Below are 24,992 nucleotides of genomic sequence, written 5' to 3'. Positions count from 1 at the left end.
ATTTGACCAAAGTAACGATTTTGTTAGTGAAACTGGTAAATCTGAACAGGTTGACAGAAGACAAGACATCCCCTGCAGTCTCCATGACACCTGCTCCTGTTTTTGCCAAACCTTGCAGAGTTCTGATGCCAAGATGATACACACCTTAACACAGACACTATCGGTATTAGCACTGATGCAATCACGAGAAATTTATTTATTCATCATTTAATGAAATATCAGCAAAGTCAAGAGTAACACATTTAAAATAATCATAATAACAACAATATTTCAGTTAATTAAATTGAATTTATCAATATTATCTCTACAAGCTTTGGGGGGGGGGTGATATGACCGAAATCTTATATCACAATATGAGTGATTTTATTTCATGATGATGACATATCTCATGATATAGTTATTTTTGCTTTAAATAATTTATGAGTTCAAAATTTGAGAACATTGAAATTTCATAAATCCTATCACCAATTTCAATACCACACACACAAAAAAATAATACTAGCCTAACATAAAAAACCCCAAAAAACTCAAGCTCATTGAAGACAAGTTAGTGATAAAATAGGAACAAAGAAACTAATTACAAGCAATGGGACAAAAAAGACAACTGAAGTAGATATACCTGACAAACTTCAAGCACTAGAAATAAAAAACTACAATAAAACAAAGATACAAATGAAACAGACCTACCTGAAAAACTTAGGCCTATAGAAATAGGCTACATAAATTGTATAAAAAGTGATAAAGTCAAGTGAGATGCAGGAATATTAGGCTTTTACAAGAAAAAAACTATGAATTATTGTGGTGGTTATCTGTATATTTTATGGTAAAAAGGCAGATTTTTGTAGGTATATTATTAACATTACATCACTTAAAGGGATAGTTCACCCAAAAATGAAAATTTGATGTTTATCTGCTTACCCCCAGAGCATCCAAGATGTAGGTGACTTTGTTTCTACAGTAGAACACAAATGATGATTTTTAACTCCAACCATTGCCGTCTGTCAGTCAAATAATGCGAGTGAATGGGAACTCGAACAATAAGAGTCGAGAAGACTTGCATAGACAAATCCAAATTAGACACGAAACGATCGGTTTGTGCGAGAAACCAAACAGTATTTATATCATTTTTTACCTCTAATACACCACTATGTCCAACTGCATTCATCACTCGATTCGTGAGGTCTGATCGCGCTCTGACAGCAGCAGTGATGTCTCGCACATAGACTTCAATGAGTGCCAGACATCACTGCCGTTGTCAGAGCGTGATCAGACCTCACGAATCGAGTGATGAATGCCGTTGGACATAGTGGTGTATTAGAGGTAAAAAAATGCTATAAATACTGTTCGGTTTCTCGCACAAACCGATCGTTTCGTGTCTAAGGACATCAATGTGTCGTCACGAGCCGCAGGGTTTAATTTGGATTTGTCTGTCGTGTTTTATTTACTCTTATAGTCCAAGTTCCCGCTGACTTGCATTATACCACTGACAGACGGCAGCGGTTGCAGTTAAAAATCATCATTTGTGTTCTACTGAAGAAACAAAGACACCTACAGCTTGGATGCGCTGTGGGTAAGCAGATAAACATAAAATTTTCATTTTTGGGTGAACTATCCCTTTAAACCTTAAGGTTTTGCCTCTTTGTCGCCATCTCTGTTTAAAACCTGCAACTGCAGTTGTTTGTGGAATCATCATCTTTACGTGCATTGTGCCTCAGCATGGCTCCTCATTGCAGATGAATCTAATGTTTGCTGTCAGTCGCCACATTGGTGTGGATACTGTACTTCGGAATCACAGATTGTAGTCTTGGAAATGTGACCAAAATAAGAAATAAATTTTCCCTGGAAAATCTTCATCTGAACAAGTAAGTAACGTCTGCCACTTTTGTTCTGACCAACTGAGAAAAAAAGCATTACAATAAATCACGCTGCCAATGGTGATTAAATCTAACCACCGCTTAACTCGGATCACGTCAAACCGTGCAAATTACTATTATTGTTATACTTTGTTCTTAAATTGTTAACGTTAACAACATTAGCATTGCGCGACTATGTGTATCAGCGTTACCTGTAGATTTCAATTTCTGTAGCCACTCCAAAGTCCGAAGTCTTTTGCTTTTGACTATGGGTGAATCTCCAGTTGTCACTGATGATTGTCATTTGGACCTTTCTGGATTACAATCTACCATCAAAATAAGTTTAATTATTGCAGCTGCTGTGAGAAAAGTCTATAAATGATCCGCCTCACATGTGATATAGCCTACTAGCTGGGACTCGTTCTTTATGTAAACAGACGTGATGTAATGATGCAAAGACGAACGGCTGCATGCTCAAATTTCCTGCGGAAACTTACCAGTACCACCCGAATTAGAAAACATTATTACAAGCTTACCGTTGTGAATCAAGCTAAGTTAAGGAGATAGTTTTGAACACTGGCTGGTTATGTACTTGCTCAAAGTATAATGTTCGCTACGTCAGAATTTATTTGGTAAATGTGTTTCTATCTCCCATTATTCGCATGAACTCTTTTTCGCACAAGTTAAAAACCACCTCAAGCAAGTGTACTTTTTTGTGAATTAAAGGATTTCTTCCCGAAATTTGGCGTTTCCATCACGTGTTTCTGATGCGATCCTTCAAAAACATTCCATTCTATAGTGTTTGCCAAAACACTAGACACTATATACTGTTTATTTTCATTGTTTCTTCCTGCTATTAATGGGGTTTTCAATTATGTGTGCTGAAACTGGATGCACGCGCACACACACACACACACACACACACACACACACAAAGACGTGCTGAACGTGATAAACGTTGTTCAGTGACATGTACAAAAATATGCAGTCATACGTGCGTAAACAAGCCAACATAAAGAGCCAGAGGAATGGGGGCAGTGAACACACACGCGCACACACGCAAGCACACAATATAACAGGCTAAAATTAAACCGTAAAAGTAGGTGGGCGAACACAAACATGCACAAGTACAACTGACATTTGGCTCGTTCGGTTCTTAATGGATGCAGTACAATAGACCCGTGGCTTTCGCCCAGTGCAAAATCCGTTTTGACAAAGCTTTCCATTCCTCCGTCCTCTCCTCAGTAATAACCCTCCTTCCTTCTTCAACACGCTCGCGGGAAGGACAAGTCTGTTCCTTCACGTCCTCTGTGGCGATCCGCTCACAAGTCAAGCTCATCTCCCCAGACATGCTAACAACCCTTGGGCAATGTTCAGATCACACAGACACACACCGCTTTTGCTCACTTTAACAGACACACACACACTTCAAATGGGGTTAGTCCAGTCTTTGGCCCCATTAGCCACTCCTGCATCGTCCTGCCACTAAAGTTAACTTTACTGTGTGTGTTAAAGTTAATGCCTGATGTGATGAACTTAAAGTCTGCATAGTTTTATTCAATCAATTGGACCATGGCTTAAAGATTAGTGTCGAGTAATTTTAAGGTGGATCAAAATCACAAAATTAAAATATTAAAAAGCCTTTTTTTTTTTTTCAACTGGCTATTTCATGGTGGAAGACATTTAATGAAAGGGAATTTCTACATTTTTAAACATGTAATGCTTGTAAGTTTCACTTCTGTTTGTAAACACCCCACTCAGGCTAAACCAATGTAATCTTCAGAGATGATGACACAAGCTGGTGTGACTCTGTGACCTTTCTGAGGGAACTGTTCTGGACAGATAAGAGACACGAGTACGTCATGGAACTCCCACACGCAGTGGGACGTCCCGCACGCTGAACACACTTTCAAAACAACCTGTGATATCCATCAAACACACTCTCAGCTTTCATTTTCGGTGCTTGAACTTGAAACGGACTTGGTAATTAAGTAGATATTTTGAATAATGTGGGTATTCAAACAGCAGCTGGTTCCCCTTGACTTCCATAATATGAACAAAAAATACTGTGGAAGTCAATGGGGACCAGAAATTGTTTGGTTACCAACATTCTTCAGAATATCTTTTTTTAAGTTGCACAGAACAAAGAAACTCATACAGGTTTAGTCAGAACAACTTAATGATGACAAAATTTTCATTTTTGGGTGAACTATGAACTAAGGAATGATATATTCTTTGTGAAACTTTGTGTGTTTTTTTTGTAGCTAATATAGTGTTGTTATTGAAACTATTAACTGAAACTAAAACTATTGAAAATGTTTTTGGAACTAAACTAAACTAAAATAAAAAAATAAGTTTAAGTACTAAAATGACTAAAACTTAAATAAAAATAAATTATAAATAGAAACAAAAAATTAAAATATTGAAAAAATATAAAAAGTATTAAAAAACTAAAATGACAAAAGGAAAAAAATTACTAAAACAAAACTAAAATGAAACCTGAAAATATAAAAATAAAAGCTAATCTAATATTAATAAAAACAATATAAAAATAATACTGTAAAACTTTTGTCTTTCCAGTTAAATGGCAAAGCTGCTTTTTATAAATATAAAAATCTATAATAAATAAAAAATAAAATATATTTTTATTATTTTGATATTACTGGACATATTACAAAGCTCATGGAAAGTTGTAAACGGTCCTTGGGGCCAATATTGATTCAATCACAACCCCAAAATCATCGGCGAGTGTATAATAGAGATATATGAATTAATAATTTTGTCCATCCTGTTATGCAACAAGTTTAACACTGATCAATTTAAAGAGATGGATAAACTGACACCAGATGTGACACTCATCCACTGACACACACACACACACACACACACACACACACACACACACACACACACACACACACACACACACACACACACACACACACACACACACACACACCGTGGCATACTGGCCTCATTAAAACTATTAGCTGCTAATGATGTAAAGACCGTTAATCTTATTTGGAGATGAGATGGAAATGCAATGAAGTACATGTGGAGAGCGAATGTTTCTCCATTATTACTAGGGTTCATTAATGAGCAATATTTCACTTGACGGCAACAGTCTGGCAACCACCCACAACTTTTTTGCACTTGGGAACCTAGCTACTAGCAAAATCTAGTTACTGTATAAATATTATTCTAACTTTATTTAAATATATCTTTATCAAGTATTTTGTTGATTTTACCTGTTGTCATTTTCCTTAATTTACACGCACAAAATCTTGGTGCGCCGTTGTGCTGCTGTACAAATGCTTTGGCGATATGAACACATTAAACCAAAAGCACAGAGGTTTGCTTTCTTCTTCCACAGAAACGTGCTGATGTCCGGCTGTGAAGAATGTGGCTTCACAGAAAAAATTACAAACATTCAGTGATGCTCAACTGCAACAGCAGCTGAGACATGCCTGAGAAAAAAGGGTGTGGAGAATGACACGAACACCAACACGCCGATTACATGCATTCAAACGCACGTTTATACACATATATGACACATGACCTTGTTATTCGACCGTATTCTAATCTGAGAGACTGAAAGATAATCAGAGTAATGACATCATCACTGGAGCTGAAAGACGTCCACACGTTATGAAGATGATGATGATAATGATGATGTCATAATCTCAAGCCATTTCCTGTGACTCACCATTTCCAGATGCAAACATATGACAGGAAATGCAATAAAATAGTTTTCCAAACAATTATATATTAGTGCTGTTGATTAATAACATCTAACATAAAAGTTTGTAATGTATATATATATATATATATATATATATATATATATATATATATATATATATATATATATATATATATATATATATATATATATATCTTTTCTTATTTTATTACCATTTATTTTAAACTATAGTGATTACATTAATTACTCCATTAATGTATGAAATGTTCAAGGTGTCTGAATAAATTTTTGCTTGACTGTGTAGATTATTTGGTTTGGCCGAACTATCTATAATTTATCCATTTGGAATCTGAATTTTGTTTGTTTTAATATTTAAAAGAATTGTCTACACAGGAATGGGATTTTCACACATTACTGTATTGAGAATTAGGAATATTCTCATGAGATATCAATTATCATGACAAATATTTGCTTATTTGTCATTATAATAATGTTTTTTCATACATTATGAGAATTTAATAACTGTTATATTAATCTTTAAAGGGTTAGTTCACCCAAAAATGAAAATGATGTCATTAATGACTCACCCTCATGTCATTCCAAACCCGTAAGACCTCCGTTCATCTTCGGAACACAGTTTAAGATATTTTAGATTTAGTCCGAGAGCTTTCTGTCCCTCCATTGAAAGTGTAGGTACGGTGCACTGTCCATGTCCAGAAAGCTAATAAAAACATCATCAAAGTAGTCCATGTGACATCAGTGGGTTAGTTAGAAGTTTTGCTTCTTCTTCTTCTACGGCGGTTGGCATCCAGCTTATTGGTGCATTACCGCCCCCTTCTGCTACCGGACAGTGACGCTGATGACGTGTTATGTAGTGCGCCGGAGCTTCGTTTACAGTCTGAGGGAGACGCACACTGTATTGAAGCTATTCTACATTGTTTGTATTTTGGTATTGCTATATTTTTTAAAATGGTGCGTAGGTGTGCATGTCGCGGATGTCCTAATCGCGTCACAGTCCGGAGCAGAAGGGGGCGGTAATGCACCAATAAGCTGGATGCCAACCGCCGTAGAAGAAGAAGCAGCAGCGTCACTGTGGATATACACAGACCCGGAAGAGAAGACAATGCTGAATAAAGTCGTAGTTTTTGTTATTTTTGGACCAAAATGTATTTTAAATGCTTCAAAAACTTCTATCTAACCCACTGATGTCACATGGACTACTTTGATGATGTTTTTATTACCTTTCTGGACATGGACAGTATACCGTACATACACTTTCAATGGAGGGACAGAAAGCTGTCGGACTAAATCTAAAATATCTTAAACTGTGTTCCGAAGATGAACGGAGGTCTTATAAAGAAGAGTCATTAATGACATAATTTTCATTTTTGGGTGAACTAACGCTTTAACTAGACTTTATTTTTTATTAAAAAAATATTTGTAATAAAATACAGTATGATATAAATATTAGATAAAAAATTTAGTTGAAATACTAAATTCCTAAAATGGTAAATAATTATAAATAAAAAGATAAATAAGTTAAACTATATCGAAATATAAAAAAAACCCTAATAATTGTCAAAAGCACATTAGAAAATTAATAAAACCATCAAATTCCTGTTGAGCCTATTAGATTTTTTATCATCACTGACAGACCGATTGTAAAAGCTAAGTTCAGACTTACTGCACTGCCCATAGTTTCAAACATTTTACAAATCAGAACAATTCAGACAAAACTGAATGAGAATGTGAACTGAAGAGTGGGCAGTCCTGTCCTTGAGTCTGTGATATCAGTCATATCTTGATGTTATGAATGACTGCCGTCTCACTGTGTTAGTGGGTCAGTGTGTCGCTGGCCTAATATCACACAAGTTTGTGTGTGATATTCATTAAAAATACAATTAACAATCACAGGAAACTTGTCAGACTGTCATAACGCTGCTGCTGATTCAGTAAATCAGTGCATTGTTGTTATATTTTGATGTTTTAACTGTAATACAATTGGAGAAAATGCATCCAACTATTATCATCTCAAGCATCTGTCAGAAACACGCTTACAGATGAAGTAATTCGGTAAGTGAATGGCGCAGTTCAGCCGCTCACATGTCAGCATTAAGCCTTCATAATAAGCTTCAGGATTCGAGCACATCAGTAGTTTTGCAGCTCAGGCGTCGAGTCACATGACTACTGACAGGCTGAACACTGTTGTGACACAATGGCGGCCGTGATTAACTGTGTCAGTATCTCACCGTTGCAGTGGGTCAATGCTGCGGGGTGAACTTCGGCCGGGCCACTGCTGTGGTTTCACTGTTACGCATGGATTGCATCAGTTAATGCACATGTCGTTAACACAATAAAGAGGCTTTGTTTCAGTTCTGCATTGGCAGTCTCTCTGAGAGAGTGTAGGGTTTCATAATAGTAATAATGATGACGTAAACATGCACAACAATGACACGAACAAAGCTGATGCATGAAAATAAAGCGGATATGCAGGTAAAATCAGAGATTAAAAGGCAGAAACACAATGCATCATGTGTGCAGCAACTTCCAACGCACATGTGCATGTGAGTCAGCACCTGCTTATACTTAACATACAATAGGGATCATTTAGAAAATATGATTAGAACATATTTCAGCATAAAACCATTCTTAAATCATTTGATGCATTAAATTTAATGTATAAATAATACATTTACAACTACATCAAATACAAACAAAAACTCAACGGTCTTCAATACATCCCACCAAAATAAAAGTTTGATTTAACATGAATTACGATAGAAATGTATTACTGTTTATAATTAAAAAAAAAACAATCTGTTGTAAAGGAATTGTTGTTATTTTCTTAAGTATATTTCTACATTTGTTTTTATTTTATTTTAAGTGTCATTGTGTTATAAATGTACTTAATTAGAGATTTTTTTTGATGATTAAAATTTTAATTACCCTTAAAAACAATCATTTCCATAAAAATTAAAACACAAAAGATAGAATAGAGCAGGGTTGGGGGGGGCCTGACTTTATAGGGCTCTAAAAGCCAAGAGCTTCTAGAGCTTCACGATTAATCATTAAAATATCACAATCTCATTCCTAAATGACAACAATTCGTCTATGTCTATTAAACCTTTGACAAAATCGCACTTGAAGATTCAAATCTGCATTGCCGCTGCCCCAGTGAAAGCAACTGTCAAGTATAGGTATGAAACTACTTCAAACTTCTTTTCGAACACAGTTTCCTTATTTCTGTGTCACAAATATTCAAATTCACAGAAGTACTGGGATCAAAGTTTATAGTTCAGATATAAACACTGATGTCTACAGAAGTCATCAAAATAGAGCAAATCACTTTTTGAAAGTGACTTGAGCTTCAAATAAAGATTGTATCGATTACAATGTTACGTCAGTCATTGAATCATTCATTCATGAGATTCGTTCAAAAATGCTATTCTACTTTAAAGAGCTCAAGCATTTAAAGCAGCACACGTCAAAACTACAGCGTGCACTTAAAAACAGAAGGTGTCAGGAATTTACCCAGAAAAAATTAAGACTCAATGCAAACACAACCTTGCACCCTTAAAAATCAGCATGATGCCTTTTGAGACTTTTTAATGCTGCGTTCATGAATTACTGCAATTACAAAATGACAAATCAAACATTTTGCTCCAAGCTGCTCACATGATCAGACACTGAATTACTTGTTTTTATAGCAGTATTCATTATGGGAAAATGGATCCATTTTGCTGCTTTGTGGTTTTTAATATAATGTCACAACTAGTGATTGAGCAATGTGTATTTTTCTATGCTAATACAGATAGAGAACAGGGAGGCTGACAGCTGATATGAAGGTCATATACACTGATGAGCCAAAGCATTATGACCATTTACAGGTGAAGTGAATATTGTTGATCATCTCCTAACAAGGCCGTATATTAAGGTCTGGGTAGATTGGACGGTAGCAAACAATCAGTTCTGTTAATCAACATGTTGGATGCAGGAGAAATGGGCAGGATCTGAGCGACTTTGACAAGGCCCAAATTGTTATGGCAAGGCAACTGGGCAACGAGGACAACGAAGACTATCCCATCTGGCCCAAGTCAACAGAAGGTCTACTGTGGCACAAGTCGCACAAAATTTTAAATGATGATTAAGGAAGGAATGTGTCACGACACAGTGTGTAGCCGCAGACTTGTCAGAGTGCCTATGATGAACCCATCCACTGTCAAAAGCACCTACAATAGGTGCCAGTTTTCTATTACATCAAATGGACGGCCATGCATGTGTGTGCCGTTTACCTAAGGAAGTGATGTCACTGTGGGACGACGACAAGCCGGTGGAGGGAGTGTGATGCTCTGGGCAATGTTCTGATAGGAAACCCTGGGTCCCACCATTGATGTGGACGTAAATTTGACATGTGCCACCTGCCTAAAGATTGTTGCAGACCAGGTACACCCTTCATGACAATGGTGTTCCCTGGTGGAAGCCTCCCTGGAATGCACCCTGCCATATTGCACACGTTGTTCAGGAATAGTTTGAGGAACACAATGAAGAGTTCAAGGTGTTGTCCTGGCCTCCAAATTCACCACATCTCAATCCAATCGAGTATCTGTGGGGTGTGCTGGACCAATAAGTTTGATCCACGGCAGCTCCACCTCACAACCTACAGGCCTTGAAGGATCTGCTGCTAACATCTTGGTGCCAGATACCACAGCACACCTTCAGGGGTCTAGTCGAGTCCAAGCCTCGGCAGGTCAGTGCTGTTTTGGTGGCAAGCAGAGGACCAACATCAGCAAGAGGTCAATGAGATGTAGACAAAACTGCTGAAAAGAAGTAAATCTCATTCAATATATTTTAAATTTATGAAATGTGTAACACCATCTATGTGCGTGGCTTCACTGCAAAGCAGCGAGTCTTTATTTTTGAAGAGTGTCACCATCTAGCTAACTCTGAGAAAGAGAGAGTAATCCTCGACCTGAGCGAGGGAAAGAAAGAAAGAACGACAAAATGGGAATGTCCGTCTTAATCAGCTCTGTCAGGAGTAGATAGGATCCTGCTCTGAGGCGACAGCACCGCAGGGCCAATAACTCAGTGCAGAAGAACCGACGCCACCCCCGAAACTGTGCCACATGGCAGAGTCATGAGAATTTCCAAATTTAAAGGAAGGAGAAGAATGTCAGGCATCTCACATGTCCGTTCACTTCATGGCAGCCAGAGAAAAGATTACCCATAATGCAACTGTCGAAAATTCCCCAACACTTCCAGTGAAGGGAAGGCAGATCTTGCAAGGGCAAGTCGTGAGTGTAATAACACTTAACACTAGTTCACACATGCCTTCCTGAAGCAATAAACCTCAGTGCTGTTATTGTTACAATTGTTAAAAGTAAAATATTAAAAATCTTTATTGTTAATTGAAATAAAGATGAAATAAAATATAAATATGAGATGAAAAACTTAGGCCTAACCTTAAAAAAAATGATAAATGCTGCCTTCCAACTAACTGAAATAAAATAAGTTTCAATTGAAGAACAAAAAAACTGAAATAATAAAATATAAATATGAATATAAAATATAAAAATATATATTTTTTAAAATATAAAAAAAATACTAACAAAAATGACAAAGGCACATAAAATCACAAAAATGTAAAATTAAAACAAAAATAAATGTAAAAAAAAATTAAAATATAAAATAAAAGCTCATTCAAAATATTATAAATAATAATAAAACAATTAAGGGGTGTTGTATGGCATAATGCAAAGCAGAATAAGAAATAATGAAAATAAAATCAAACAAATAAATAAACAAATAAATCACAGCCTATTCATTGATAATAATAATAATAATAATAATAATAACAACAACAATAATAACAACAACAACATATTTTACATCAAATCATATAATTCTATAGTCTAAATGTTGGTGTGAAACTGGATCAAGCAAATCATTAAAAATAATGTGCGTTCTATACCAGAATAGAGCAGAGTTCAGAATTATTTTATTTATTTATTTATTTATGGTGGGGTAATTTGCACAGTTCAATTTCATACTGACTTAAAGCCCAATCATCTCTGTGGCATTGTCTTTCTGAGCTGATGTCAGCCGTAGCATCCATTTCATTGTTCGGTCTCATAGATATCAAGGTTAACTCAATTTCAGACTGATCTCAGACCAGATAGTTTTTCGAGTGGCAGCTTGTTGTATTGATTGAGTGCCACACAGTTTCGTTTTTCTCCCTCAGAATCTTGCGGCAGTAGAAATTACCTTTCTACCCTCGTCCCATCATCCCCCCCAACACTCTCTCGCTCCCTAATTCACATTTTCAGTGTGAAATATCTCTGCATCTCCCTCCATCCTCGTCTCTCAGACTGTCGGCTTCATTTGTACTCTTTTTGTGCTCAGCAATCAAATCAGGTGAACAAAGCGTGACTCCAGAAATCGGTGGCAGCGCAAACAAAAGGATGTGACATCGTCAGCTTTCAGACTGCAGAGGGAAACAGATGCAGATGAACAGGAAATAACCAGAGTCTCTGTGCCAAACTCAATGTTTATACTGAAAATACGCCTCAATATGAAGAGAAATGTTTTCAAGTTAAAGGAATAGTTGACTTAAAAAAATAACATTATTTTTTAAAGGGGTTCTATTATGTTTTTCCTTTTTTTGTATGAATTGTTGCAGTTTGAGAATTAAAAATTAGCCTGGGTGCCAGCCCGAACCCCGCCCACAACATTTTTTGGACGGGAAGTTCGGTCTGGACTCGATCCATTGTGGAGTAATTATGCTCGGCTCCCAGAAGGCCGAGCCAATCAAATTGCCAGGGCGGGCTTTAATCGATGATGGACAGGCTATCTGCGGTTACGTAACCACCTACGTCATCAAAGAGCGCTTGGGGAGTTTGATTGACAAGCGATCTAACCAATCAGAATGCCGCATCCGCCATTTTGTCCAACAAAGCAGTCAGGAGTTAGAAGATTAACATCGGTGGAGTTAAACTTGAAAAATTGTGCATATTGACGTCTTTCCGCGTTTGAAACAACATTCATTCTCATGTTCATTCATGTTTATTTGATGCTATAAATGGACTAGTAGGAAGAGATGATCGGTTAACGAGCCTCTTGAGCTGAGGCGCTACAGCAATCTGTCACGATCATGGTCACAACACATTAAAGAGCCACAAAACGGTTTTTATTGTTTGAATTTTTTTTATTAACTACACAGTTTGAAAGCTGGGACTTTGTTTAATATCATAAGTAACCTGCTCTGTCTCGTCTGTCGATGTGTTGTCAGTTTCTTCTTTGCTCCGCGATGTATTTTCCACTCTGTGTGGCGTGACAGCGCCACGGCTTGTCGGACAAAGCAACAGTAACTAAGGGGGGCGAGACTTTGCGAAAGGTCAATTAGTTTACAACAATGATGGCTGTTGAAGAACTGAGATGTGTAGATTCCGCCATCGCGTCCGTTATAGAAGATATCGACAGCGCATTAATTTTAAAAGAGGAACAGAGGACCGCGATCAAGGCATTTGTCGATGGGAAAGATGTCTTTGCCGTCCTTCCTACGGGATTCGGCAAAAGTTTGATTTATCAGCTGGCCCCGATGGTCGCTAAGAAGAGTTCTGTTGACAACTATGCGTCGCTCAACATACGTCACTTACTCTGTAGCTCTGATTGGTTGTAGGTCTATCCAATTGAGGTCTTTCCTGGATCGGTTGAAATACGCCCCCATAATCAAAGCCCAATGGAGCAGTATCAGACTCATATTCTGACTAGAATTGAGTATGACCACGTCAGGCTAATTAAAAATGCCTGCAAAGCCTTGATTGTAGTCTTGAGTTTTCTTCCAGGAATGAACACATAACAATATTCCTCATTTAAATAATTCCCACCCTATTCCTACCAATAATTCCCACAAATGCAAAATAAAGGGGGAGGGGGCTGGTTGAGTTAGATAGTAGTGAAACTTAAGGCTATGGTAAGGAGTGTGACATTTCCCAAACATGCTGGAAGTGCTTGACCAATCACAACACACTGGCCCAGCCGACCAATCAGAACACAATGCGCTTTTTGGAAGAAGGGGCTTCATAGAGACAGGAACTAAAAAGAGTGTTACTGACAGACTAGGAAAAGAGGTGCTGCAACAATGTCAAATATGTGAAAAATAAGGCATTTTTTGAACATTCAAGCATGAAATCCTATTAGTAAAGTCCAAAAACGAAATCAAGACTTTGAAAAAGGGCATAATAGGTCCCCTTTAAAGATAAGAATCCTCACACAGCTCTTTTCATAGTGATCACATCTGTCAATCTGCAATAAAAGACAAAAAACAACCATAAAAATGGTCCATATGGCTTGTGCACTATATTCCAAATCAAATAAAGCCATATGATAGCTTTGTGTGAGGAACAGACTGAAATTAAAACCAGTGAAGCTCAAGCTCACTTTCACCAAGCCCATGTTCCTGTCAAGAACTCAGAAATGACGTGTTACGTTCAGTCCCTAGCTACAGATGTGAGAATCGATGGCATTTTGGTGTCAGTGACATCAATGTTTGTGGTCGATCATTGTGTTTTTTTCAAAGACTAAACTTCTTCATTACTGAACATTTGGTTACATCCTTATATTGAAGGTTTTACAGGGAAGTGTATGACAGAAGTGTGAATATAATGGCATGAGGCTTGATGTAATGTGTTGTTGTTGTTGTTTGTGTTGAATGAGGTGTCAATCTGTTTTCCCGCTGGCCTTTGGCACCAATCAATGATTCAGCTGCCAAAAGACGCTCAGGGGTTTTTTGCAAAGAGGGATTTTATCTTAACAAATATCAGACAAATTGACAGACCTGGGACAACAAAACGGTTGATACGCAGATACAAATGACAGCTTACATGCTACAGTCACTTGCAGGGTTGGGAATCGAGAACTATTCTTAGAGCCCTTTCACAAAAAGGATGACAACTATAACCATCATTTTTTCAAAGTTGTAAATAAAACAAAGAGTATGTTTTACAAGAAATTACCATTTTAGTTTTTCTACTTCAGAATTTCCAATAATTCAACGTGTTACTTGGAGCTCGTCATAATTATTTGTGAAGCAATTTCTGAGTAAAAATGGTCAAGTAAATCTGACTTACGCCAATTTTTTCAGCATATAACATTTTACTAATCATTCTAATTATATGAGAATAGCACAGTCCACACCACAATTATAACAATAACAATGAGAATAATATAGTTGGGATCACTTTCAAAACTATTTTTTTGAGCTGATAAAAACATTGCAGCCAACCAGAGGTCTTTAAACTTGTAGATGAAAAAATAACTGCATCATACTTATAATAAACAGAATGTTATCATGCATTGGTGTGGACGCTACTATAGTTATCGTTTTTTCATAACAGGTTCAGTTTACAAAAGAAAATGGAGTGGAATTATTTGGTTCCAACTAGGGCTGGGTAAAAAATATCGATTTCTCGATTTTAATTGATTCTCATTTTTACGAACCGATGTTGATTCTTAAATCCCAAGAATCGATTAGTAAACAGAACATGTAGCGTGCCTCTTACCAATAAATCGCAATAATCTTTGTGCTTTGTTACTTTTGATATGAAGCAAAGTCTCAGATTTCAAACAACATCCATCTTATTATGAGGTTAAAAAATAAAGCGTTTTGGCGCTCTTTAATGTGGCGTGACAGATCGCTGTAGCACCTCAGTTAAAGAGAAGCGGCAGTACGCAGCGCATGTGAAGTGAATCCTCTCCTCTGCTTTAATAACAGTTACAGTGTGAAATAAACATGAATAAACATCTGAAGGTATGTTAAAAGATAGAGTACAACCTACCGAAATCCGTATCATGTCTCGTGTAATCGCAGTGTCAGTAATCAGTGTTTCAACCATGGAAAGACGCCAATAAAACAGTTTGTAAACAATGTCACATAACGTCACATTTACCTCAGAAAAACATATTCAGTGACCATAAACTCATTAGTCAGCTAGAAAAATGAACTTATTCTGATAAATATATGCATGTTACATATTCATTATAATTCTTAATGTTCTTCAATATTTAATGCATGTTTGAATGAATCAGTTATGACAGCCACAATTTAAATGTTTATGTTTCAAAAAATGAATTACAGTAGAAATATGATTATGTAATTCTAAACTTTATTTATTATAAAAAACATCATTGAGTGTAATTTAAGTGTTTGTATATAAATAAGTTAATTTTAACCTTCTATATTATAGTAATGTAGTACCATCTGACTCCCACGTGTAGTTTACAGCATTAATTGAGATTTTTTTCCTCTAGAAAATTTGCCATGTACTACATCCAACATAACTGATATCGAATCAAAAGCATGTTAATAGAAATCGAGTCGAGTTGTAAAAATTGTGTCAAAACCCAGCCCTCCAACTATTTATGAACAGCTGCATTCTTACACCAATGTTACGTCAACAAGCATTCAGCACAATCAATAGTAGTCAGAATCACCAAACGATTACTCTCAAGAGTAGGTTCTTTTAAATAAGTCAGTCAAAAAGACTTGAACTCTTGGATTATTGGTCTGAATCTGTCTTTCCAAAAGTAGAGACCATTAGTGCCAATGATTGCCATGATCTACTCAGGCTTACAACGCTTTAGGAGCCCAAAGCGGTTCTTGACTTATTCACTGAACTGTGAGTCATTACTATCATTATGTCCAGTTTGAACCAAGAACTGTTACTGTGCTGTTACTGCTCGTCAATTCCCATTCCTATTCCCAGTTTTCACGCAAAGATGCACACGTTTACACACTCACAAACACGTAGAACACAGTCAGAAATCAGACACGTGCCACACGGGTGCCCTGTGCCGCCTATTGTGCCATCTTTAGTTCTAATTAAGTAGCTGGGGTGAGTTACAGGGCTATTGTCCACCTGAATTAGACATAAAACAAGATCACATTAATATTTAATAGCAGTCCCGAGCAAGATGATAGTAGTGGAAAGAAGAGCGCTCTGCTCTTTTTCTAATGCATTACATTTTGAATACAGCCATCAGCTCCGGCCAAACACAAAACATCAACAAGTCGATCAATATTTCGGTGTATTTTTAGTTTCCTGTCAATACAAGCAGCATGAAGCCATGCAAAACAAGCACATACTGTGTAACTCAGATCTATCCCAATTGCTCCATCAATACGCATTTAATACAAATAAACCAATTAGCTTCAATGGGCAGCCATTTCACGTGTCCGTGTTGTCTGTATCCGTAGCCGATATTAACTCCAGCAGAAAACAACAGGGAGTATTGGTTTTCAAAGGAGTACAGTTGTTTCGAACGTTGACACATACATGTTCACCTGATCAAATATGGTGTCAGGCTGGAATACAAAGCTTGAAGCTCTAGTTACCATGGCAGCATCCCAAACCAGTTCCATACCATTCCCAATTTAGAACACAATGCCTGAATCTCTACACATTCTAAACCGGCATTAGGATTACCACATGACAGCAAAATATTCCAGACCACCAGGTTGGAATTCAAAGCATGAAGCTCTTCAGTTACCATGGCAGCATCCCAAGCCAATGTATACAAGACTATTTTCAGTAATACAACATATGAATTCCTGCAATACTGAAACAACATTTCCAGGATCTACCACATCAATATATTCCCAACAATGCAAATTTCCAAACCAAACATCTATTTCAGACTATTCCCAGGCTGGAATACAATGCATGAATAGGATAAACTAGCATTACTCCAATCGTGGGGAGAGATATTTTTCCCCCGATATTCACAATCAGCTTAATCGGTTCTCAATCGTTTAATATTGGGTCTACCAATAAGATGGCATAATTTGTGAGGTAATAATAATAATAATAATTATATCATTTAAAAAAAAAATTACATTAACAACACTAATAAAAAAAATTATATCCAATATTTTCCAGAACACCATGTTGGAATAAAACACAGCAAGCTCTACAGTTACCATTGCTGAATCCCAGACCAGTTCCATACCAATCCCAACTCAGAATACTGCATGAATCCCTCTCTACATATAGCACATTACTATCCTAGCATTTCTAGCAACTGTTACACCAATAAACATTCCAAACATATAGTTCAGACTATTCCCAGGATGGAATACAATGCATGAATAGGATAAACTAGTTTTACTCTATATTAAATGGGAAGAGATCTTTTCCTGATACTCACCTTCCAACTTTTAATCGGTTCTCAGATTGTCAATATTGGGTCTAGTGATAAATGGCATAATTTGGAGAAATAATATTAAAAAATTAAAATAATAAGAACAATAATCACACAAAAAATATAGCTGAACTTTACTGAACTGAATAACAATAGCCTACCTGTATCAGTACGGGACATTAAAAAAAGCAATATCGGTCGATATATCTATCAATTTCTCCAATATTTTCCTGAACAGCAGATTGGGAAGCTATACTGCAGCTTTCCAGACAAATAATCCAGACCACTGACAGGCTGGAATACAATACATGAGCCCCTGCATGTCTGAACATTTCACTTCCAGCTCTTTGTTAAGCAGAAGTTGCTCTGGTTGTCTTTACCGCACTGTCGTGTTCAGATTGAGCCACCGTTCATTCTTCATATCGCTTTTGCTGCAAACCGCGACATATATCGTGTTGAAAACTGTCTACCCTGAATGTATTCATTAATTACACCTATATATTATATACAACCGTATTCCCTCCAGGTTTGTAGATAAATGTCAAGTAAAAGCCCTGAACCTTGTGCATTATCCGGCGGTGGATCGCTGCTTCCCTCCCCGGTGTACAGGCGCCTTACCTCGGCACGCAGCTCGGGGACGATCGGTCCACTTCCCAGGTGGCGTACAGGTTCATGTGCACCGGCCGATTTGAGGTGATCGCCATCGGTTTGGAGGGCTGCGGAGACGGTACGCCTCCAGTCCTCGGGAGCCCTCCCCGATCCGACATGCTGGAGGAACCTTATGTTTGAAAACAATGAGAGAAAACCCGAATAAAACGGCTGTTGTCGGAACGTCGATCCTCTACTGCACCACAATCATCCGTCCACGAGGACCGAGGCTCAATTGTAGCGATCGCGACGCGCGCAGCGCTGCAGTTGGATCCGATGTTCGCCGTGAAACTCGCTGCTAGTGTTTCTCAAGTTGCGTTAGTTGTTTATCGGTGCAGGAAGCGGAAATTTCTTTTTTGCCTTGCAGAGAAGCGCCACTGTCGAAGAGCAACGCCTCTTGTGAAAGACGAGCCCTCATAACCGTTTTAACCCTTTTTGTTCATTGCCTTTTCTTGAGAGAGAGAGAGAGAGAGAGAGAGAGAGGTTGACGAAGGGACACATCTCGGGTTTTTGATCGTGCGAAATGAGAAAAAGCAGAATATATTAAGATTTAGATTTTAGCGGCTTGCGGTTGTTGTTGCCTTGTTATATTTGACCACAAGGGAATATTTAGTTTGCGTTCTTACAAAAACAATCTGAAATTAGAGATTTTTCACGCTTCTTGAATATCCAGTATTCAACTATTTTAAAAATCTCTTCAGTTTGTGGTTCTTACAGGTCAAATTTGACCCATATTTGAAGACGTTATGGCCTTTCAATTTTTAATTTTTCCTTAATTTGCTTGTTTGTTTGTTTATTTTGATCGAACAATGGGCCTATTTCACTTGCCCCATATTAAGCTCCTCGGGCAAACTGTCCCCTACACTAATAATAAAGAAACTGAAAGTAACAAATTAAAATAAACTAAAACAATAAACAAATAAACAAATTGTACAGTGTACAACATAATACAATGGAAATAATTTATTTTACATTTAGATTTATACATTCAGCAGACACTTATATCCCGAACGCATTTAAAGGGATATTTCACCTAAAAAAAAAAAAAAAATTGTCATCATTTACTCACCCTCATGTTGTTCCAAACCTGTATTAGTTCTTTCTTCTGTTGAACACTAAAGAAGATATTTTAAAGAATGTTTGTAACCAGTTGACGGCACCCATTGACTTCCATACAAAAAAAAAAAAATACTATGGAAGTCAATGGGTGCCGTCAACATTCTTTAAAATATCTTCTTTAGTGTTCAACAGAAGGAAGAAACTAATACAGATTTGGAACAACATGAGGGTGAGTAAATGAAGATAACATTTTCATTTTAGGTGAACTATCCCTTTAAATAGATGATGTGATTTAAAGGAACCACAGAGCACAAGGCCTATTCTGGATGCAATTTCCTCTTAAAACACTACATGACATCAAAAACCACAACAGCACTTTTCAAAACACTTGTGGTTCCACAGCAAACGATTTTGTGTAAGTGGAGGGGATGAATTTGTTGTGATGGATGTATAAAGTGTGATCATATTTGCTGTTCCAGACACATTGGAGATTTATTTATTAATTAAACATGAGCTAAATTGTAGCTGTAAGAAATTCAGCATTCACTAACAAATAACATTGATAAAAAATAAGTTAAATATTACAAAATAATACAAAAGTGATTGATATTAACTCTTTTGGTTTCATGTTTTCACCTCCAATTGTGTTACTCCATCAATATTCAGTTAAAACATTATAGTTTCTCTCAAATGCTCTTTGGGAGCATATAAAACAGTTAAGAATTCATGAATTATTGATGATTTTCAATGTGGGTCAAATTTGAGTTTCTCAGAACAACAGGAAGCTCATTTTCATGACTCCATGGCTGCTTTTGTTTGACGTGTTTTAGAGTTTGTTAATGTCTGATGGATTTGTAGATATCAGGTATATCCTTATTAAAATTGTCCACTTCTATGGCATTTTGAAATGTTTCCTTCATATCAGTCTCAAACATAACACTGCCAATGAATATTTTGATATATTTTATATGATATATTTAGATATTTTTGCAGATTTTACTAAATATTGTGAAATAGCTGTCAATTTAAATTAAACAATTTTCTGTACATCTCATTATTAAATTATTTAATGCATTATTAAATGAAAAAAAAATAAGTATATATCTATCTATGTATGTATCTATCTATCTGTCAGCTCTCTAAATTGCTCTTTAAATATCGGTACTGATATCAAATTTGTTATGAACCGTATTAAGGGCCTTCAACGGGACACTGAACTTGTCTATGCTATAATGCAGTTTATTAATTAGTCACTCCAAGTCAAAGTGTCCATAATTTGCATGCATTTGATTAAACATACAACCCATCGCAAGGTTAAACAACGTTTTATCTGAGGTCAAAGCTAACTTCATTGCACTTTGTTGGTAATGTGATCATGTGTCAGCAACATTATAATGAGCCCGGATTATAGATATGACACTGATCCTCTCCTGTCCTAATACACACATCCACATCATCAGGACAGAGAGGAATGGGACGCGAAGGTCAATTAGAAACGGCCCCTGTGTCATAACAAGCCACCACTGAGATTATAAAAGCCAAGTCGCATGTGCTGGAAAGTATATATAAGTAGATACAGTCTAAAAAATAAATGTTCCACTTTTTCCTAGTGTGAAGAACATTAAAAATAATCTACCCTTTTTCCACTAAAACCTTTCCATAAGTTCCATGCATGTGAAAAAGTTCTATATGGAACAATCAATGCCGATAAGAGCCTTTACTTTTAAAGGTGCAGTAAGCAATTTCTGAGAACCGCTGTTCAAAAGTGGATTGAACAGAGCAGCACAACACACTTGTAGCCAATCAGCAGTAAGGGGCGTGTCTATTCATGATGGGGGAGGAGAGAGAGAAAGTGGGAGATTTGAAGAAAGAATGTGGAAAGAGAGATGGCTGAAGCTAGAACTGCACGATTAATCTAAAAAAGATCTCAATTCACACATCCACACAATCTTATTTATTAATGACAACGATTCACAAAATCCTATCGTAACATTGAAATCTATGTTTGTGCTGCCGCACTGAGAACAGTTTTGAACCAGTAGTTATTTCTGTTACAAATATTCAAATTATCACAGAAGTACTGAGATAAAAGTTTAGTTAGGATATAAACACTGATTTACATGATAGCAATAGAAATCAGTGTTTATATCCTAAAAAATAGAGCAAACCACCAAAACTAACTTGGCACTTCAAATAATGGTATCAATTACATTGTCACACCACTAGGAGGCGACAAGTGACTCAAAAAATGTATTTGTCATTGAATCATTCAAAAGATTCATTCAAAAACACTGATTCATCCAGTAATGAAAAAAAATATATATATTTATTAATGAGTCTTTGAATTCATTCAAAACCATTTTTTTAAAATAATTATTTCAAATTAATTAAATATTTTCCAGCAATTAGAGTCCAGCAATTAATATTTTGTCAGAACCTCTAGTAAATTACATTATTTTGTTTAGTTGTCTATTCAGAATCGTGGGAGAATCGCGATCTCTATGATCTCTATTTGAAACCAATAAATCGTGATTCTCAGTACACTTCACTTTTTACTTGTACACGAGGGTCAGCGTACAGTGTTCATGACGTGAATTTCATCATCAGAAGAGTACATGCGTACTCTACACGCACAGCCAGATTTTTGTACAGGTCGTACATGTGCATTTAAATTTTTTTTTGCAGTAATTAGTTTATCCACAGGGTGGCAACCGTGCCCTGGGTGCGTCGATTCAAAAGGTAGTCGAAGAAAACCTGCATAAACAGAACAGACTGGACGCATGCAAGCTACAGCGACAATGGTGGCCTGTAATAGATTGTGTGAAGAGGTTAGAAAGTACCCTCATTTGTACAACTCTGGCATGAAAGAATACAAAGATATTTACATAAGTTGTAACTTGTAGCGAGAGATTGCTCAAAACTGTGCATGCGTCGAACGCCTGTGTACGCGTACGAGTCAAATGAAGTATACTTTGCAAGGCTGTGCGTTCGACTGTGTGCATACACTAGTTTACGCATAAAAAAATGAAGTAGGGCTAGAGAGACATTACAAAAGGTTGCTGAGGGTGGTTTTAATGTTTCACAAAACCAAGATGTGCTGTTGTTGTAATGTTAGCTCTAGTAACAGTACAGTTTTGAGTGTAATTTTTTGTCTGGAGCTGGCGACTAAAAACCAACTCTTGCTTGTATATACTCTTGTATGTTCATTGTTTGATATTTCTTGTCGTTTGTTTGTCATTTTCGCTTTATTTTTCGCTTTTGCAATGATGAAGAGACATCATTTGCATGTTTATGTCTTTTGTGGGTGGAGCAATGAAGGAGTGTTTGTTTGGGTTGGTATAAAATATCAACAGTGTTTCTCAGAAGACGCTTACTGCACCGTTAAAATAGTTTTTCTCACTTTTTTTTTTTTTTTTTCACATTTTTCTGTTTTTCACTTGTTTAAAATAGTTGTTTAGTCACACAGTTCCAGGCGAATGGGATATTATTTGTCCAGTAAGCAGGCAGTGGGAAACCCATGCGGAGGCTGGTGATGAAAGCACTTCTATATTTATCAGACTCATTAACCCCTGTGGGTGTCTGATATAGAGAAACACGACCCAGCTGATGCTGACCAATGCATGACACAGCTGGGCTTCTTCTGAGAGACGTGTGTGTGCGTGTGAGCCTCCAGCTTTCATTGTGTTTATGACTTCATCTTTTAATGTGTGCAGCCTGAAGGACGCTGACAATGTTGTACAATTGAAACGGAAGGTAAGCACCTACGCCTGTGGGTATTCAAATCAAACCACTAATTAGTTGAGTCATTACAAGCTGGCTTTGAAAACGCTGGATTTACTGGTTTGCATCACAATTTTAGTCATGCAAAAGTGTAGTGCTGCTCTTTAAAGTCTAAGAATATGAAAAGTTAGTCTGAATAGATTTTATTTGAAGTATATGGAATGCCATTTTTGCCACAAAGAAAAAATCATGCTTTGGTAAATCATAATAATGACATAAAAAGTCATAATTATGACATTAAAGTCAAAATTCTGAGTTACTAAGATGAAATTATGACACAAAGTCATAAATAGTCAACCATGACATAAAATGTCGAAATTGAGATGTCATAATTCTGATAAAAAAGTTAAAATTATCAGATAAAAAGTCAGTCATGACATAAGTCAAAAAGAAGTCATAATTGTCACAAGTCAAAATTATGACATAATTTTGACTTAAATGTTATGATCTCAAAAAAAAATCATAATAATGAGTCAAAATTATGAGACAAAAAGTCAACAATGACATAAAATGTCAAAATTGAGTCATAAATTTGATAGTTGAAATTATGAGATTGTCATAAATCAATATTATGACAAAAGTGAAAATTATGCGATAAAGTCAATCGAGACATAAGCCAAAATTATAAGATATTAAAATAAAATTATTGATAGAAGTCAAAATTCTAACATAAGTTGAAATTTAGACTTTTGTCATGCTTGACTTCTCATAATTTTAACTTTTAAAATTGTCAACCATGACATAAAATGTTGAAATTGAGATACTAAATCATAATTATGAAAAAAATCTAAATTATGAGATATGAAATTGAGATATAATTAACAAAAAGTTAAAATTATAATAAAAATGTGAAATTATGACAATGCAAAAAAGTTAATTATGACTTGTATAACAATATAACTGTCATAAATGATTTAGCTCATAATTTCAACTTTGTCATAATTGTTTTAATAATTTCTACTGTCATGTTTGATTTAGTGTCTTTTTATGTCAGAATATTGACTTTTTTTTTCATAACTATGATTTACCAAAGCATTTTTTTCTGTTGCAGAAATGTCCTTTCCATAAGGAAATGTGAGCGTGACTGCTGTGCAAAAGCCGCTTCAACAGCACACCGTCCTTAACAAGATTTATTTCAGGAATCCTTCATGTCTTACTCATCAGAATCCTCAAAACAATAGAAGGGCTGAGATGATATTGGAGCCTTTAAAATGAAGTCACTGTTCAGAAGACGTCCGGAATGTGGCATCTTTCCCATCGGTGTAGCATGTTTCAGCTCATTCAGATGGCGTTTCGAGGGAAATGAGTGCGTTATTGTCTGAGAAAGCATGTTTGTTTGCTCTTGGCTGAGGTCAAGTGGCAGTGAAAGTTTTATGTAGGTCAAACCAAATCCAAGACATCAGGTGACGGTAAGACTTCCTGACAGGCCTCTCGCTTTCCCCCTGCTGGCCTGAGCATGTCAACGCAGACCTCAAAGGCATCAACCCATTTAGAAAAAAAACTTTAATTTTTATGTAAATAAAAACCCTATTCAGAGATAGCAGACATACAGAATAATAAATATCACAATATTTCCAGTAGTTTGAGATTAATGACGAAGGTTTTTTAAACCATATTAAAGTTTACACTCACAAAGATTAATTTCTATAAAACTACAAAAATGTTTGTCATTGTTAAAATTTCCATAATATAAATTTACATTTTAAAATGACCTTCCTACTTCTAGGTTTTCTAGGACAATAGAAACGCTGCAT

The 24,992-nt window shown here is 36.3% G+C and overlaps 1 protein-coding gene and 1 long non-coding RNA gene across 3 annotated transcripts in view; one reads left to right on the top strand and one right to left on the bottom strand.

Moving 5' to 3' along the window:
- Positions 1 to 18,827, bottom strand: part of LOC125265361 (phosphofurin acidic cluster sorting protein 1-like) — a 57,553-nt gene extending 38,726 nt beyond the window's left edge. For both annotated transcript variants that reach the window (XM_048185504.1, XM_048185505.1), the window contains exon 1: positions 18,370 to 18,827. In XM_048185504.1, coding sequence (XP_048041461.1) covers positions 18,370 to 18,518 — 149 coding nt within the window. In that variant the 5' untranslated portion in view covers positions 18,519 to 18,827. The remainder of the gene's footprint in view (positions 1 to 18,369) is intronic.
- Positions 18,828 to 22,226: 3,399 nt separating this feature from the next.
- LOC125265360 lies at positions 22,227 to 24,814 on the top strand. Its single transcript, XR_007184250.1, has 2 exons — positions 22,227 to 23,211; positions 24,290 to 24,814. It is a non-coding gene; the product is annotated as an uncharacterized LOC125265360 (long non-coding RNA).
- Positions 24,815 to 24,992: the final 178 nt, after the last annotated feature.

Source organism: Megalobrama amblycephala, linkage group LG3 (assembly GCF_018812025.1).
Source record: "Megalobrama amblycephala isolate DHTTF-2021 linkage group LG3, ASM1881202v1, whole genome shotgun sequence".
NCBI lineage: Eukaryota > Metazoa > Chordata > Actinopteri > Cypriniformes > Xenocyprididae > Megalobrama > Megalobrama amblycephala.
This window is presented reverse-complemented; position numbering and strand designations above follow the sequence as displayed.